General features: G+C 42.2%; 1 protein-coding gene across 2 annotated transcripts in view; it reads left to right on the top strand.

Moving 5' to 3' along the window:
- Positions 1–14,913, top strand: part of ATP2A3 (ATPase sarcoplasmic/endoplasmic reticulum Ca2+ transporting 3) — a 352,883-nt gene that overhangs the window by 278,577 nt on the left and 59,393 nt on the right. For both annotated transcript variants that reach the window (XM_069226688.1, XM_069226687.1), the window contains exons 10-12: positions 1,255–1,357; positions 4,449–4,580; positions 8,470–8,595. In XM_069226688.1, the coding sequence (XP_069082789.1) occupies positions 1,255–1,357; positions 4,449–4,580; positions 8,470–8,595 (361 nt within the window). The remainder of the gene's footprint in view (positions 1–1,254; positions 1,358–4,448; positions 4,581–8,469; positions 8,596–14,913) is intronic.

The raw sequence follows: 14,913 nt of genomic DNA, 5'->3' as shown, positions 1-14,913 counted from the left end.
AATGGCTTACAACGTTCACACCGGCTCATATTAGAGCCGGAGGCAATGCTGTAGTTCGTAGGGTGCACCAGCATCGTCGCGATGTTCACTGTCTGCAAAGCAGACAGTGAACATCGCTATTGCGCTGGCCATGAAGGACCCTGCACTGCCCATGCCAAGTGGCACCCTGGGGTACCTCATCTCCTCCAGCCTTTTTCATGGCAGTACTACCACCTTGTAAAAGCTGGCGTCCTGGGGGGGCTGGGGGGGTCGTAATCCCCAGGGTGGCCTGTGGAAATGAACTGGCAGTACTGGCCATCCCACCACAGCACAACCACCACAATCATAATGTGGCAGTCAGTCCACCGCCAAAGTGGGGCATAATGACCTCCTATATGTATTGATGGTTCTAGAATGTTTCTTTATGATGGTTATTACTTCCAAGTGCTACGTGGAGTAGCATTAAAGGAATAATGTATAATAGTAGTCCCTGGTCTTGTAATGAAATATGAATGACTTACGATTTTGGTAAATCTTTTGTATCCCTAACTGTTGTCAGTTTTCCTGGGCCTCCTTTCATGTGTAGTTAAGACAAAATTTAGTTAATGTAGCAAAGAAGAACGCGTAGGGGAACAAATCTTTTGTCTACTTGTTTCTTCTCCACTATGTTGTTCTGCAGTATTTTGAGTGTGATCTCATTAGTTCTAGTTTGATGCTGATTACATTACGAAACAATTCATAAAGATATGGGGTGGAGCTGGCTATGAGGAAAATCTCAGGGTCATTCATTTTAACAAGCCCTCCCCTCCTTGAATTTGGTCTCACTTATTCCCTTGCTGCTATCCTTGTAGCTGATCAAACCGAGTTATTGCTGGACCTGAAAACATCCAGGTGGATGAGCATCACTCCACCGTCATTGGTAGCTGGTAGACATGCCCATTTGTACCCTAAGATTTGATAGAGGGCCTGATTTAGAGTTTGGTGGACGGGTTACTCCATCACAACGGTGATGGATAGCCCATTCGCCGAAATATAAATCCCATAGGATATAATGGAATTTATATATCAGCGTACAGGATATCCATCACCGTTGTGAAGGAGTAACCTGTCCGCTGAACTCTAAATCAGGCCCAGAGTTTAGAAAGCATTGCACTATTTTTTAAATATAGCCTTAGGCATGCACCTGCCACCCAAAAACAATGTACTTTGTTCACTGTAAGCTCTGCATGTTCAATGTTAAAGCATGCTGTACTGATGCCTCGTCTCTTAACGCAGGTTGAAGGATGATAAGCCCATTCAGTGTGGTTTATATGATGGCCTAGTGGAGCTGGCAACGATCTGTGCTCTCTGCAATGATTCCTCGCTGGATTATAACTCGGTAAGTTGGAGTACAACTCTATATAGATGCCTGAAAATTGTTAAAGAATTTCCTACAGCCGTGATCGCATTGCTGCAGATTTTACTACTGGGCAATTTCAGGGGGGGCATCTCTGACCTATGTCTCCAACAGGTGTGCCAATATTCAGAAATAAATGTTCCTACCACTCACCACAAATGGATCACCACTCATGTGGTTAGAGCATCTCACCCAACCAAATGTCAATGTTAACCTTCAAGTTCTATGTCCATGACCTTGACTATGGCAAATGAAGTTTTTCAGTTCGGTCAAATTCTGAAATAGCATTATGTCATCTAAATTATTCTCACATTATGCATTTAAGCCCTACTTTAGGTCTACATTTAGCATTTCTAGTTTGTTGTGTTGTGAGCATATGAACTTTCTCCTGCTTCATTCATTGATAGCCCTGTGAACCACCGTTTGGCCACTTAATTGTGCTGTTGGTATCCAATTAGGCGCAGGTCAGATCCTTTATGATATTCATTAATCACAACCCTGAATCTGAATAGAATTCAATTCAAAGGATTTGATTTGATGCAGGGGGTGGTCTGTGTGTCAGGATGATCAACATTCGGTTGATACGGGCTGTGAAGGATAGGGCTGGGTCAATGGAAAAGCCATGGGACAATTGGAGAGTGTGGGGATGAAACCATCAAACCAGCGTTTATTTAGCCAGCTTGGTATCTACTAGCTTACTGCTACTGATAAGGATGAATTCTGTGTTTGTGGACTTTTTTTTTGTTTTGGTAGAAGAAGGACATCCAGGATTGCCTGGAATGAAGGTAGTGTCTAAGTTCACATTAGTGGTTGGTTGTCATCAGTCGTAAATTACCAATGCTTTCTCCTCCTTTGGAAACACACATAGTAGGATGGTGGAGGAGGGTATGTGCTATGTCTCAGCTTGCTGTAGTTGTTTTGCGGCAGTAATGTACCTAGTTTTGGAAAGTAAATTAATGTGTGCTCTGTTATGTTCCATTGAGAGTACGGAAGGGCCCTTTAAAGATTAACAAATGTTTGTCATTTTCCGGAATTTTTAGTCTTCCATTGCGCCGCAACTTAATTGTGTTTGCTGCTGGTGTGGCCTTTCTTTATATAGAAGTTTTTAGTAATGGTGAGGATGCTTTTTCATTAAGCATTTTGATCATTAATGAAAAATATGAGGTTTGTTTTGGTTTTGCCACCTTTAAGAGTTGTATATGCAACTGCTTAGAGGGTTTCTTGTGAATTTCCAGGGTTTCTCAGGGTGTCTCTTTTGTGCATTTGTGTGCATTCTTTGAGACTGTGCTGGTTTGGTAGATGGATGTCAAGCTCCCTGTTCCATCTCTCTGCAGCTGCATTCCTAAAAGCACTTATGATTTGTCAATGGTTTCCATATTGATGCAGTGCCCATTAGTATTTCGTACCATATCAGAAATTGGGCCTAAGTGGCAGTCTGGTTAGAGGGAGACTCTCACAAGGACACCCATGTGGGAAAGAATTGAAAAAAGCATGCCTTATTCCTTTCCTAGTGCAACTGCTACTGTTGACATTTTAGGGTGGCGTAGTAATAGGTTCAGCAGAACTTGAAGGATAGTGGCGCTGAACTCTCCTCACCTACACATCAATACTGTTTCACCTTGCAGTATCCTTTGCTTTCTTGATAGTTTGCAATATTTTCTTTCTGTGGCATACAGGAGAAAATAGACATTTTGTTTAGTGTGCCATGCATGTAGGGTTCTGTAGGTTGGCGGTGGGCATGTGCTGCACTAAGTACTGACAATACAGGGTGGGGGAGATCAAGTGCCTCTTGGTGTGTCACCCTCTAAAGGTATGAGTTGGCTCAGAAGTACTAATGCTTGAAAAGGAAATGTCAGGATAATCCCGTATGTTTGTGGGCCAGTAGTGGCCGTGGATGTCGGGCTTTCAGGGGAGACATGGTGGATAACAGGAGCAGACCAATATCTGGTCGATCCTCGTAGGCGATTTACTAGGCAATAAACCATGTATGGGTCAGGCACAGAGCATTAAGGAGAAATTATCGGTGAAGGCCTGTTATTGACTGCAGCGCTATGAATCTTATGGAGTATCTAAGCTGAAGAGGAGCAAAAACGGCTACCAGTCAGTGACTGGAAACAGCATGTAATGTTGGCCTATGCATTGTCAATCACCAGGGTCTGGTGAGCTGTGCTAAGTGTTCTGAACCTGGGTTGCCAGGATGCAAATTATTTATGTTAAAGATGGATTGCTGATATTCAGATTTAAGAAGGTGTATTGGAACAAAGGAATCTGGCAGTATCCTGTCTAAATAGGAGAGTTATTGGATTCTCCAGTGATGTATTATCTAGGGATAATGTTGACCACGGCCCTCACGTCTTGCTGACTGTCACCATGTAGTTGCGCTCTAATATTATGTTGCGAAAAGGGCAAGTGTGTCTTCATTTACAGCCAATGGATTTGTATGGGGAGGAGTCATCTAGCTTTGTGGGAGTGGTGAAAGTGAGTGAGGGTGACATTGTTCTAGCACAGATATTCTCGGGGAGTACACTGGAACTGGGACGTCATGCTTCTTGTTCCAAAAATGATTAAGAGATCCTATTACAAAATGAACATGTAAATATTTCAACACAGTTATCTATGTTGTATATATAACTGAACAATGATTTTTGTCTAAATTATACATTTTCAATTTGTTTCCATACAATCATAAAATTATTTAATATAGATTATGTATTGACCCATAACTATGTGTCGACAAAATGGTATAACTATTATATTTTCAGTGTGGAATACACCACAATTTAAAGTCTGGAAATAAATGCAAAAGCCACTGTGGTTAGCCAGTGATCAAAAACACTATTAAACTGAAATACGGCTTACATTCATACTTGACCTCCTTTATGTAAAATATGAATTGGTGACTTTGTAAGTAATTAATTGCCAGTGGATCAAACAACTGTTATCTTGGCTGTTTTATATTTAGGCATTTGGCATATTATTCATATAAAGATAGTGTTTTTATTAATCATTATTCGCTCCTAATTTAGAAAGAATTCATGGTTGGTTGACTTGTTTCTTCTTTAACTGATTTTAGTCGAAAGGAGTCTATGAGAAGGTTGGTGAAGCTACAGAAACAGCCCTCACTTGCCTTGTAGAAAAGATGAATGTTTTTGGTACGGCCGTCGACAATCTGTCCAAGGTGGAGAGAGCCAATGCTTGCAACTCTGTAAGTAGAATTTTGTTTTATTTTTGAGCTGCTTGTTGAGCTTTTGTGATCAGTCTACAAGTGCGACAGTGAGTGAGTGCTCCTAGTATTGTGTGTGTAGGGTGGTGGGGCTGAAGATAACATCTATACCCATTGAATTTATGTCACATTGGAGAGAACTGGGACCGGAGCCATGAATGAGCACCTCTGCCTCTGAAAGTGCTAGGGAAGGACGTTGGTGCCTGACAGGCTTTTAGGAGGCAGAAGCCGACAGAACTGCTCTGTCACAAAATTATGCGGTGGCACAGCAGGAACGGCAAGAGGTAGTGAGGGAAGGCAGAATAATGCCCTCGAGGACTGGTGAGATGTTCCACTCTATCCCAATGTCTCTAGGCCTTCCGCTCATCCTCAAAGTACTGCCCTACTCCTTCAGCCAGTAGACCACTCAATTCCACTGACTGGCTCCAGTGACTGCCCACATACCAGTAGGGTTGTACTTTGGGGGGTGGGGTAAGTTTGCATGCAAATCTACCGCTACTGTGCAATAAGTCCATCCCAGTACAATTCCGTTTCGAGTTAATCCTCATGCAATGGGGTATTCCATGTGGAACTATTTTTCCATTTTTATAAACACACAGAACACTAGTTTCCAAGGGATTTAACCTGCTCTAAACAAATGGTAAATGCATGCTGTGGTGTGGTGTGATTGTGGTGAGAGAGAGGAGTGGGGAAAATACGGAAGATAACTTTTATTCTATTATGCACTCTCTGTCAGAAAAAATGCAATGAATGAGGCTTGATTGCTATTGCAGCTAAATCATCAGGCGATTTTTCTGGCCAGAGTTACAACCCAGAAAAATTGGGTCTGTTTCTTTCACACCCTGAAAAACAGATGTGGAAAATCTTATCAACATAGATTCAGGTGGAGTAATATTCCATGTGGTAATTTCACTCTGCCTGTCTCGGAATTAGGGCCTGAATGGTAATGAAGTGACGGAGTCTAGTGTGCTGAAATTCCTCCAAAGCTAGTGTGAGCTCGGAGGTCCTTGTGAAATGAACACATTCATGTACACTAAACTGTTTTGAGGCTAATGCTGAAACAAGCAGAGGTGTGCAAAGTCTTCTTTCACTAGTGAGTTTTTAAACGTTCACAGGGTTTTTATTTTTCACATAGTTTTCAAAGATTCTTTGTTTTAACAAACGTTTGTGCCAATTGAACCTAGATAAGGTAGAATTGGGTGGTAGAATTTCTCCAGTCACCAGCTACTCCATGGGATGAATGCGGCACCTGAGAAAACCTTGCTGGAAGAGGACTCCTGACACCTGCTGGCAGTGAGAGACTGGGACTGCTTTTTAGTGTCAAGTGATTAGTCCTTTGTTTAAGGGGCACAAAAAAGCAGAAAGACCCCTGATTCCAAGAGGGACCAACTGACCAGAGAATGCTAGACTATGCAGGAAGCCTGGCTAGAGAGAGAGAGACCCGGTGCTTAGACACCTGTATTGAGGAGGTAGGTGCTGCGGGACTGACCAGGAGAAACTCTTCTAGTGCTTGAAAAAAGCTGAAAGGAAGTCACACCCAAGGTGGGTAAGAAAACCAGATTTCTCCTGGTTGAAGCTCTTTTCCACACTGAAAGCAGGTTCAGCTGTACCTCACGGTGAAGGTATCCAGTCTTGTGGAGCTCTACTCAAACACACCTTCCAGCCTTGCCCTGTTTAAGGATTTGCACTTCCAAAAAGGTTTGAAGATAAAGCCTTGAACTGGGTAGAGGTAGTAAATCTTTCCAACTCAAATGAATTTGGTGGCTGTGAAATTCTGGTTTGTCCCACTCTGATCTTTTGGTGCCACAATCAGCAGCTTCAGCGGGATCTCGATGATGAGATATCAGACTTTGAGTGGTCCTCACCAGCCACAGCCTTGAACCTTGTCCCTCTAGAAGAATTCAACATCCACCTCAGAGATTAAGTCTGAATGGGACTACCCACTTAGTGTACCCAACATCTGCTTGCATGTGGTGGACTAAATTCACACCTAAGTTCTAGTAAACTCAGAACTGTTGTTTTTGATAGACCCTTTACATTTTGGCACATTTTGCATTTCAACATTACAAAATCATATTTCTAGTTCACCTTAACCTATTTTAATTATCCTGATGTCTTTGTTTATTACACTTATTTTGTAACTTTGCTTAGGAATTGTACTGTGCTGCGGTGTTGAAAATTGTTGGTACTGCTTGAACCTAACATAGACTTCGGTGGAGATTGCCTGCTACATGTGCCATATTTACCACGGGTTGAGCAGAGATAATCCCAGAACTACGATTCAGTCTAACCAGACTGAATGTCTTGAGTTGGCAGGGGCATCCTTCTCCCATACTAATAACCCCCTTCCTGATTGTTTTAGTATGTGGTTTTACTGTTTGGGAACTAATTAAATTGCTGATCGATTGACTGTGATTAAAACACACTTGCACAGTGTTAATGTTGTTTTAAGTCCTGGAAGTTGATTTCTCAAAACTCAGAGGAAAGGGTATGGAATACGACTTTTTTTTTATTTTGTATTTGCAGCAAGATACGTTAAACATCCTTAGAAACCTTTTCCCCTATTTTGATTAAAAAGACTACAAATTGCAGTTTCACTGGTTCTCACCGGGGGTAAAAATAGACAAAAGTATCATAATTTTGCAATTTTATGAAGTGCCAAATTATTAAATTTTCAAAGTTCCATCAGCAGGAGTTAAGATCAGATAGGCTGAGAAAATGGCCAATTTCTAAAAACTGCTGAAGTTCTTTTCCGCTGTAGCCGCAAGACATAAGTCCCAGGAAGGCGAGTACAGGCTGTGTGCTCTGCGACAGGCGGCCTGCATATGACTTTGCATCTTCTCGGACAATGCTTCTCACAAATTCAATTAAATGTTCTGCTGGGTAGTCTTTGAAAAAACAAGGATCCAAATGTTCAGTGTGTAAGCAAAGCCACCCCTCTCTGCAGTTCCTGTTCAATGTCCTTGTAGCTTACAGTACAAAGTATTTGAAATAAGATTGTGCAGAAAGAACCTCCTGCTTTTTTAGTCTCCATTGTGAGTTCAAATTACCCTTTCTTGTTTTACCACTATGAAACGTGGCCCTGTTTGTTTTAGGTCTGGGTTACTCAATCGTTGTTCAGCAGAACAAAATGTAATTCTGTCTCTAAATGTAGCAGGTGCGTGCATGTTTGAGTGGTTGACATTCCTGGGTTGGGAGGAGAGGGTGAACACCGAGCCTTTCTGATGTAGAAAACCGCACTTTCCAGTTTAGTAACAAGAGGCAAATAGAGAATCCCCAAAGTTTGTTTTGGAAGGAGGGTTTGTTTACATCCGCTAAAAAATTTCCATTATCAGTTATGGTTTCTTTGGCTCATAAGAAAACAATGTATGTTTAAAACAACTTCAAAATGTCCTTTACTTAACAACTACACTTCCTTACCACGCAATACCACACCAAGTCCTAAACACTGAAACAGGCAGGAATCCAGGGAGCCACATTAACTATTTATTTACTTAGATCCCCACTAACATTGCATTTGTGGTTTGCATTTTATGCAGGTAGATGTTCTGCACATAGGCTTTGGGCAGATGACCGCAATCTCACTATATTTGGCTGTGGACCTCCCACATTTTGTGTTGTGCCACGGATCCCATGTTTGGTAACTCCAATCCCTAAGTGACTTTGTTGAAAATTGTTAGTTTATCACACCTTTTCTGCGTGAACATAAAATATTTTGGATTTTAGAACGCCAAGGTGGTCTAAATTTGTTTTATTTTGGCTTAGTCCTCAGATTTTAAGACCTGGTAATTTTCTAACATGTTCTTTCCATGTTGTTTATATATTCAAGTCTTTGAAAAACTGAATTGTTGTTGGATTTTGCTCCTGCCAGGTTATCAAGCAGCTGATGAAGAAGGAATGCACCCTCGAGTTCTCCAGAGACCGCAAGTCTATGTCGGTCTACTGCTCCCCCATCAGTGCCAGCTCAATGTCCTCAGGCAACAAGATGTTTGTGAAGGTATTGTAAGGAGGCCAGGCCAATCAGGCAAATGCATAGCTGGGATACTGACGCAGCGGGTATGGGGGAGCTAAGTATGTGGGTATTCCAGTGAAAATTCAACTGTGTAGTCTATAGAGCTATGCACGTTTCCTAAAGAATAGTTCAAAAACAGCACAGAGACCAAATCCTAACTAACCATCCTTTAGCAGAACATCACACCTGCTGTCCCCACTAAGTAATAAGCTACACCCCCTCCTTTTGACTGGGTTTCCTACTATAGTTATGACTTTGCATTCTGACTGCCTTCTCTTCCACTTGGAGGCCAAGGTCATTTTTACCCTTTATCTTAATTTACTTACCTTTGGAACAGAAGTTGTGTCCACCGGCCCAGCCGGGTGCGCTCAGTCATTGCCGTTCTAAGGGGTTCGGGTCCCTCAATTGCGGCACAGCAGTGGCGTACGAACATACAAGAGGGCCTGTAGATAAAAGTGCTGTCAGGGTCAGGTCTTCATATGGCGTCTACAGGAAGCTGCATTACGGTGCCACCACAGGGGGCCACCCGAGGGTGCCAAATTGTAATAAATGTTATAGAATGGCCTTGTCTCTACAGGAGGCGGGATGCCGAGACAAACAGAATGTAATTTTGCCTGACATTGCAAGGCTGCGACAGATTTGTGTGATTAGAAAGGGTCAGTGATGAGGTGCACCTCACAGCAACCTTAACTACATACGGATTTTTTCAGGTTTATAATAAAGGAAATATTACAAACGTTAGTAATATAACACTTCTACATAACGCCTCCACACAAAACAACAGAATGATAAAAAAATGCAAAAACACCTTGGGGGGGGGGGGGTGAATTAAAAGTGAATAAGCATTGTCTTTACTTGCCTATCTAGGGCTCTTGAAAACAATGATGATGCTCAGATCTTGTGTATTAGACCTGCCCCTTGGTGGCGAGTACACTTTGTGACCATTGCCCTAATGCTCCATCCTTTAGAGTTTAGGCCTGTTATTAAAACATTTTGAGACCAGGAAGGCGAAATAAAATGTTGTGTGCGCCGAAGGCGTGGTTTTCCCTGGGAGGCAGGTAGATTAGATAGAATTTAGGCAGAGTGGTGTCAATTGATTGTATTTCTAGCAAGAGAGATTGAAAAGCGCCGGAGTTATCTTCTCTTGTTGTTGGGTTGTTAAGTCTTCCTCTGACCAGAGATCGTAGGTACAGTGTGGGACTTTTGGCCATGCCTCTGGAGAGATTTAGTAGCCAATTGATCTTTTGGGTCTCTGTTCCTTGTCGCAGTGGGGACGAATGTAGAACTTTGACTGACTCTATAATCCGAGCTTCTAGAGTTTGATCGAAAAAGGAGGGCGGTGGATGACCTGTTTTTGATTTGACTAGCATTTCAAGTAAGACTGCCACAGTCACCTGCTTCCAGCTGCGTAGCTCCAGGGGTAGTGTTTGGGGGGTTATTCTCTCCTAAAAATGTATTCTCTACTAATTAGTTGGGTACAAATGCTTTCAGTCAGGTAATGTGAACTGTGTCGGATTTCACCTGTGATTTTTACATGCCTCAACTGTAAAAACACACACTCGTTTCTCTATTTTTTGGAAGGCCTTAGAAAATGTTGATAAGTTTGAAAAATATTGTGTTTTAAGTACCCCTAACAATCCAAACCCCTCTCTTTTTCCACTGCCCTTAAGCCCCTTTCATGTCCTGCTTCTCATGTAATGTGTTTTAACAGGATGTCCCAGGGTGATTGTTTTGGAAATCTTAACACCCAGTCATGCTGATAAAGCTACACCCCTGCCTACTTCACTGAGAACAGAATGGCGAGAGACACCATAGCAAAGCAGTAGGGAGGCCAAATAGGAGGGGTGCAGAACAACCCCCATCAGCTGCAACCACATAGAAACAATGGTGCTTTTGGTACTATGAAGATGAAACCTATTTGGACTAAGTTAAGAATGCAGTGTTCAAAGAAGGATGAAAATTGACCGTCCAAAGCTTTTTCCAAAATTTTAATTGGAAATGTAAGAATGGTATGGGCCTGACGGTTTTTGGCACTGCCGGGCCAGATTTTTTATATTTGTTTTAGTACAAGTACCACAAACGCATATCCAGCAGGCAGAGGCCCTAGTGATTGAGAAATTGCAAGTGCTGGTACAATTACTGCCAGACGTAAGTGGAAAATGTGCACCAGACAAGAGTCCAGTCAGGACCTAGACTTAATTGCCTGAGCTGCTAACAATTTCTTTAATTGAGATAGTTTTAACATTGCTCGTTAGCTACTGGTATCAGTGGCCTAACAAAGGCCCCTGCACTCCTGTGGTACAGGGGGAGGGCCATGAGCTCCAGAGGGCCCCTCAGCACAGTATCTTGGCCTGTGACCTTCTGTGTGAGTTCGGGGGAGGGGGCTCCATGTAATTTGGAGGGGGGGGGGGCTCAACAAGTTTCGTTACGCCACTGACTGGTAGCTACGTGTAAATAGTTCTCCTGTGTGCAGCCCAGCCAACTAAATTCAAAGCTTTCCAAAAGATATTCAAAGATATTATGTGAATGATAAATGATGAAGCATTAGGAGACTTATCACTAATAATATGCCCTTGATATTGTTACCTTGGTGCCATAGGCATTGCACCTGTCATGTATTAACCTTGTAGAGGCATTCTACGTTCACAAAGTCTTCTCTACATTACTGCTGGCACTCCTTCACTGGAGTGATCATGGCTGGTAATCATACACAGGGTGACCACTAATGCAATCTTCCCTGATGTGTACAACAGAAACAATATTACTAGCTCGCCATGAGTTTTATTCAACCTAAGCTTTTATTAATGAAAAGTTTGGCGCTCCCTGGTCCAGACAAAATATTTGGATAGAAGTAATGGCAGCTCATCCTATTGTCATAACCCTAGTTGTAGTTGAAGATTTACCCTCATTGTGCACCCTGAGGCCTTGCATCATTCAGACTATGACCCACTTATGTAAAAGAGGGGCGAGGGAGTGTATTCCTCCTCATTTTACCGCTCTCCCACTCTCTCCCTTTACATACACTGCATTCCACTTTTCGGGTGTGTAGTGTTAACAGCATACCCAGTGTTTTTAGTGTTCTGTTTTGGGTATGCTTTGTTTCTGAAAATTTCGCTTTACTGACTTTATTTTATTTAGCATTGTGTATTTTTTTAAATCTCTGCTTTATTTTAACTGCTTCTATATTTGTTGTAACTCCTATATGCGCGTTTCGAATTTTAGTTTCGCAATTAAAAAATACATTTTTTAATCAAAACTTTGCACGAGGGTTTTTGAACATTGGAATGTATATGTTCAGCAGGAAAAGGGGAAACCCAGCTGATTAAATAGAAATACCAACTAAAGCCATCACATAGCAATAACCAGTTCAAAAAATCAACTTTTATCAACCGCAGCTATTCACAGCATGATCCAAGAAGACATTTGTTATCGTCTAAATCCAGTGAAACCTAGTTGTAGTTTGTCTAAAGGTGTATTTATCAGACTGGTGTCCCACACCTCCTCCTCACAGCACTCCAAAGATCACAGTTTGGGCTGTTGCACTGCGCAGCTCCCAGGTGCAGTGGTGGCTGGTGACTGAAAGACGGAATTGCACCTTGTGAGTGAGCCTCACTACCCACGTATTTCCATTTACCTACTCACCCACTGCCTTTGGTCACCTACCCATTTACTCATCCACATTGTCATCCACTGCCATTCACACAACTCTTATACACAGACACCCACATTTTCTCAGCCACTCAGTCAAGCCCTGCAAACACTTATTCAGACAAACACACATTGCCTCACCCATCCAGTATCCAGCAGTTTCAGCGATAAAAGGTGCACGTTTATTTGAGCTGCAGTTTACATGTTTAATATGACATATCACGTCATTAGTCTGCAGAAGAAATAAAACGAGCATAACTAGCCATGATAAATTACTGGAACCATTACTGCCTTTGAGAGACGAAATCATCTACAGAGGCAGTGAAGGGAAATGAGAGCTGAGAGAACAGATTTTTTTCTTATTGTCTGTAAAAAAGATAGAGCTCCAACTTACTTGTGTGCAGGGTTATCTTTGGCATATTTATGACTTGAGGTCTTCAGGTCACACTCCTGTCTCCCAGAGAGCCCTGGATGGAGTTATTTATTGTGTTTATTCCATTTCTCTGCCACAGACTGCTTGTAATGCAGGAAAAGGGGATTTTCTTTGCGCAATGCCACGTTCTTTTAATAAAATGTGACCTGTGGTACGTAGACCCTTCTGATCACACCCCACCATTTGAGTAAATAGGAAAGGGTGGATAGTAATATCTGAGTGACATGAAGTTTTCAGGAACCCGGACGGAACAAAAAACGCTCCAGGCGGAGGAGGCGATAAGCCAGGGACGTCACTGCGCTCTGAGAAAACGTAAGGGCTTAGCGTGGGCAATCCCTGTCAGCCCTACTGTGCAGCTTTCAGCCACATACTGACGCAGGCGCAGTGGGGCTTTTCAAAGTGCACAACTTTCACTCGGAAAATGTGCAGAAAATGTTTTACTTTCATCATGTAATTAAATATATGCTTCACTAGAGAGGCCAGAAAAGGCTAGGGGCGCAGCCCCTTAGCCTTCGAACACCAACTGCCCCTGCCCAGGTGTCTGAGATCCATATGTTGAAGCCACCTGTCTTTGCATGACCTAACACATCTTATAAGCATGTAGGCTTGTTACACACACGTGCTTGAAATTGCCTGTATTTTCACTCTCCCTGCTTGGAGAAACCACAGCAAGGTGTCTGGAAATACACTTTTCACGAATAGTTGAGCAGCGGAGTTTTTAATTTTTTTTGGTATTTATATTTTGCGATTTAATAAAGTTCAGGGTGTGCCCAAAGGCATTAGAAATGTTTACAGGAGATCAGGAAGATCTGCACGATTGGTTTAGAATGTAATCTCGGGGCACAGCCTGGTCAGTAAGATTGGGGGTTTGTGCGCTTCCGATTTTTACAATTTTAACATTATACCACAAGCAGGACGCATGAAAGGGGCTTAAAAGGCAGTTAAAAGGGAGTGTAATGCGGATTGGCAGGGGTACTAAGTGAAAGAAATTACAATATTTTTCAAAATATCTAATATTTTTGGAGAGAGTGTATATTCTTTTTTGTCAGTCTGTATGTAAAAAGCTCCGGTGAAATCTGACAGACACCTCACCAAACCCAAATAAAAGCATGTGTACCCAACTATTTACCAGAAAATGCAATTATTAAGGGCTGTAACAGCCGAAATGCCCCCTGAAGCTACAGTGCTGTGTAATCTTTCCTTTATTGAAGTTGGAAATAAAAAGATTGCCATTTAAGTGTGAGGAGGTTGACACTTGAAACTTTTACCCATAGTTAATGTCAGTTTTTGAAGAGATATTGTGTAATCTGTGTAAGGCTTTTTGCCAATGGTCCCTGTTGTGAGTAAAAAGTAGTAGATCGGTTTTGAGTGATCCCTTTCGAGCACAGTGGCATTGGTAGAGTGGGAGACTTTCCAGGAACTCTCTTAGAATCTGAAATTTGAAGTGTTTATTGCCATATTTTGATCAGTTTGGAGGATAAGTGAGTTTGAATTAGTTTATTCCAGTTTTACCAGTGGTCTTTTGAGAGGGAGGTGGAATCGAAGAGGGCAATATTGACAGCTACTTGGAAATGCCAAAGAAGAAATGTGGGCAGCCCTGCAGTATAGGGCACAAAATGAGTTTAGAATAGTGAACTATCCTGTCCCATTTTACTTGCATGTGTTTCCCTACCTCTTCTCCAGTCAGGGGGAGCACTACAATATGCACACATCCATGAGGACCAGACACCTGGAGAAGTTCAGTGGTTTGAACACTGGTACCCTTTGCTGCACCCTTCTACTGCATGCCCATAGGGCCACATTAATTAATTAATGAATGAGGGGTATTTGTAAAGTGCAAAAGAACTACCACGGAGGATAAAAGGAACATGCAGGGTTTGAGCTGTTTTCTGATACGTTCTTCATTGTTCATAAACTGAAGGACCGGGGGTAGTTCATTTCATGCCTTTTCTGATAAAAATGCATGTTACCTGCCTCCTCCTGGACAGTTTGAGCCTCAGAATGTGGTAGAGATTAGGTGGAAGATCTCCGGCTTCTGTTTATTGTGCACGGTTTAAAGCTGCTGGTAAGATATTTGGAGCCTGTATCAAAAAATGCTCTGCCTGCAAACGTCACAGATTTAAAGAGGATATGTTTATCCCCATGTAACCAGTGAAGGGCACTGAGTTTGATCACTAGTGGTACCGCTGTGTTCTGTACCACCTGGAGACCGTTGATCGGGT

The sequence above is a fragment of the Pleurodeles waltl genome, chromosome 3_2 (genome assembly GCF_031143425.1).
Source record: "Pleurodeles waltl isolate 20211129_DDA chromosome 3_2, aPleWal1.hap1.20221129, whole genome shotgun sequence".
Classification (NCBI taxonomy): Eukaryota; Metazoa; Chordata; class Amphibia; order Caudata; family Salamandridae; genus Pleurodeles; species Pleurodeles waltl.
This window is presented reverse-complemented; position numbering and strand designations above follow the sequence as displayed.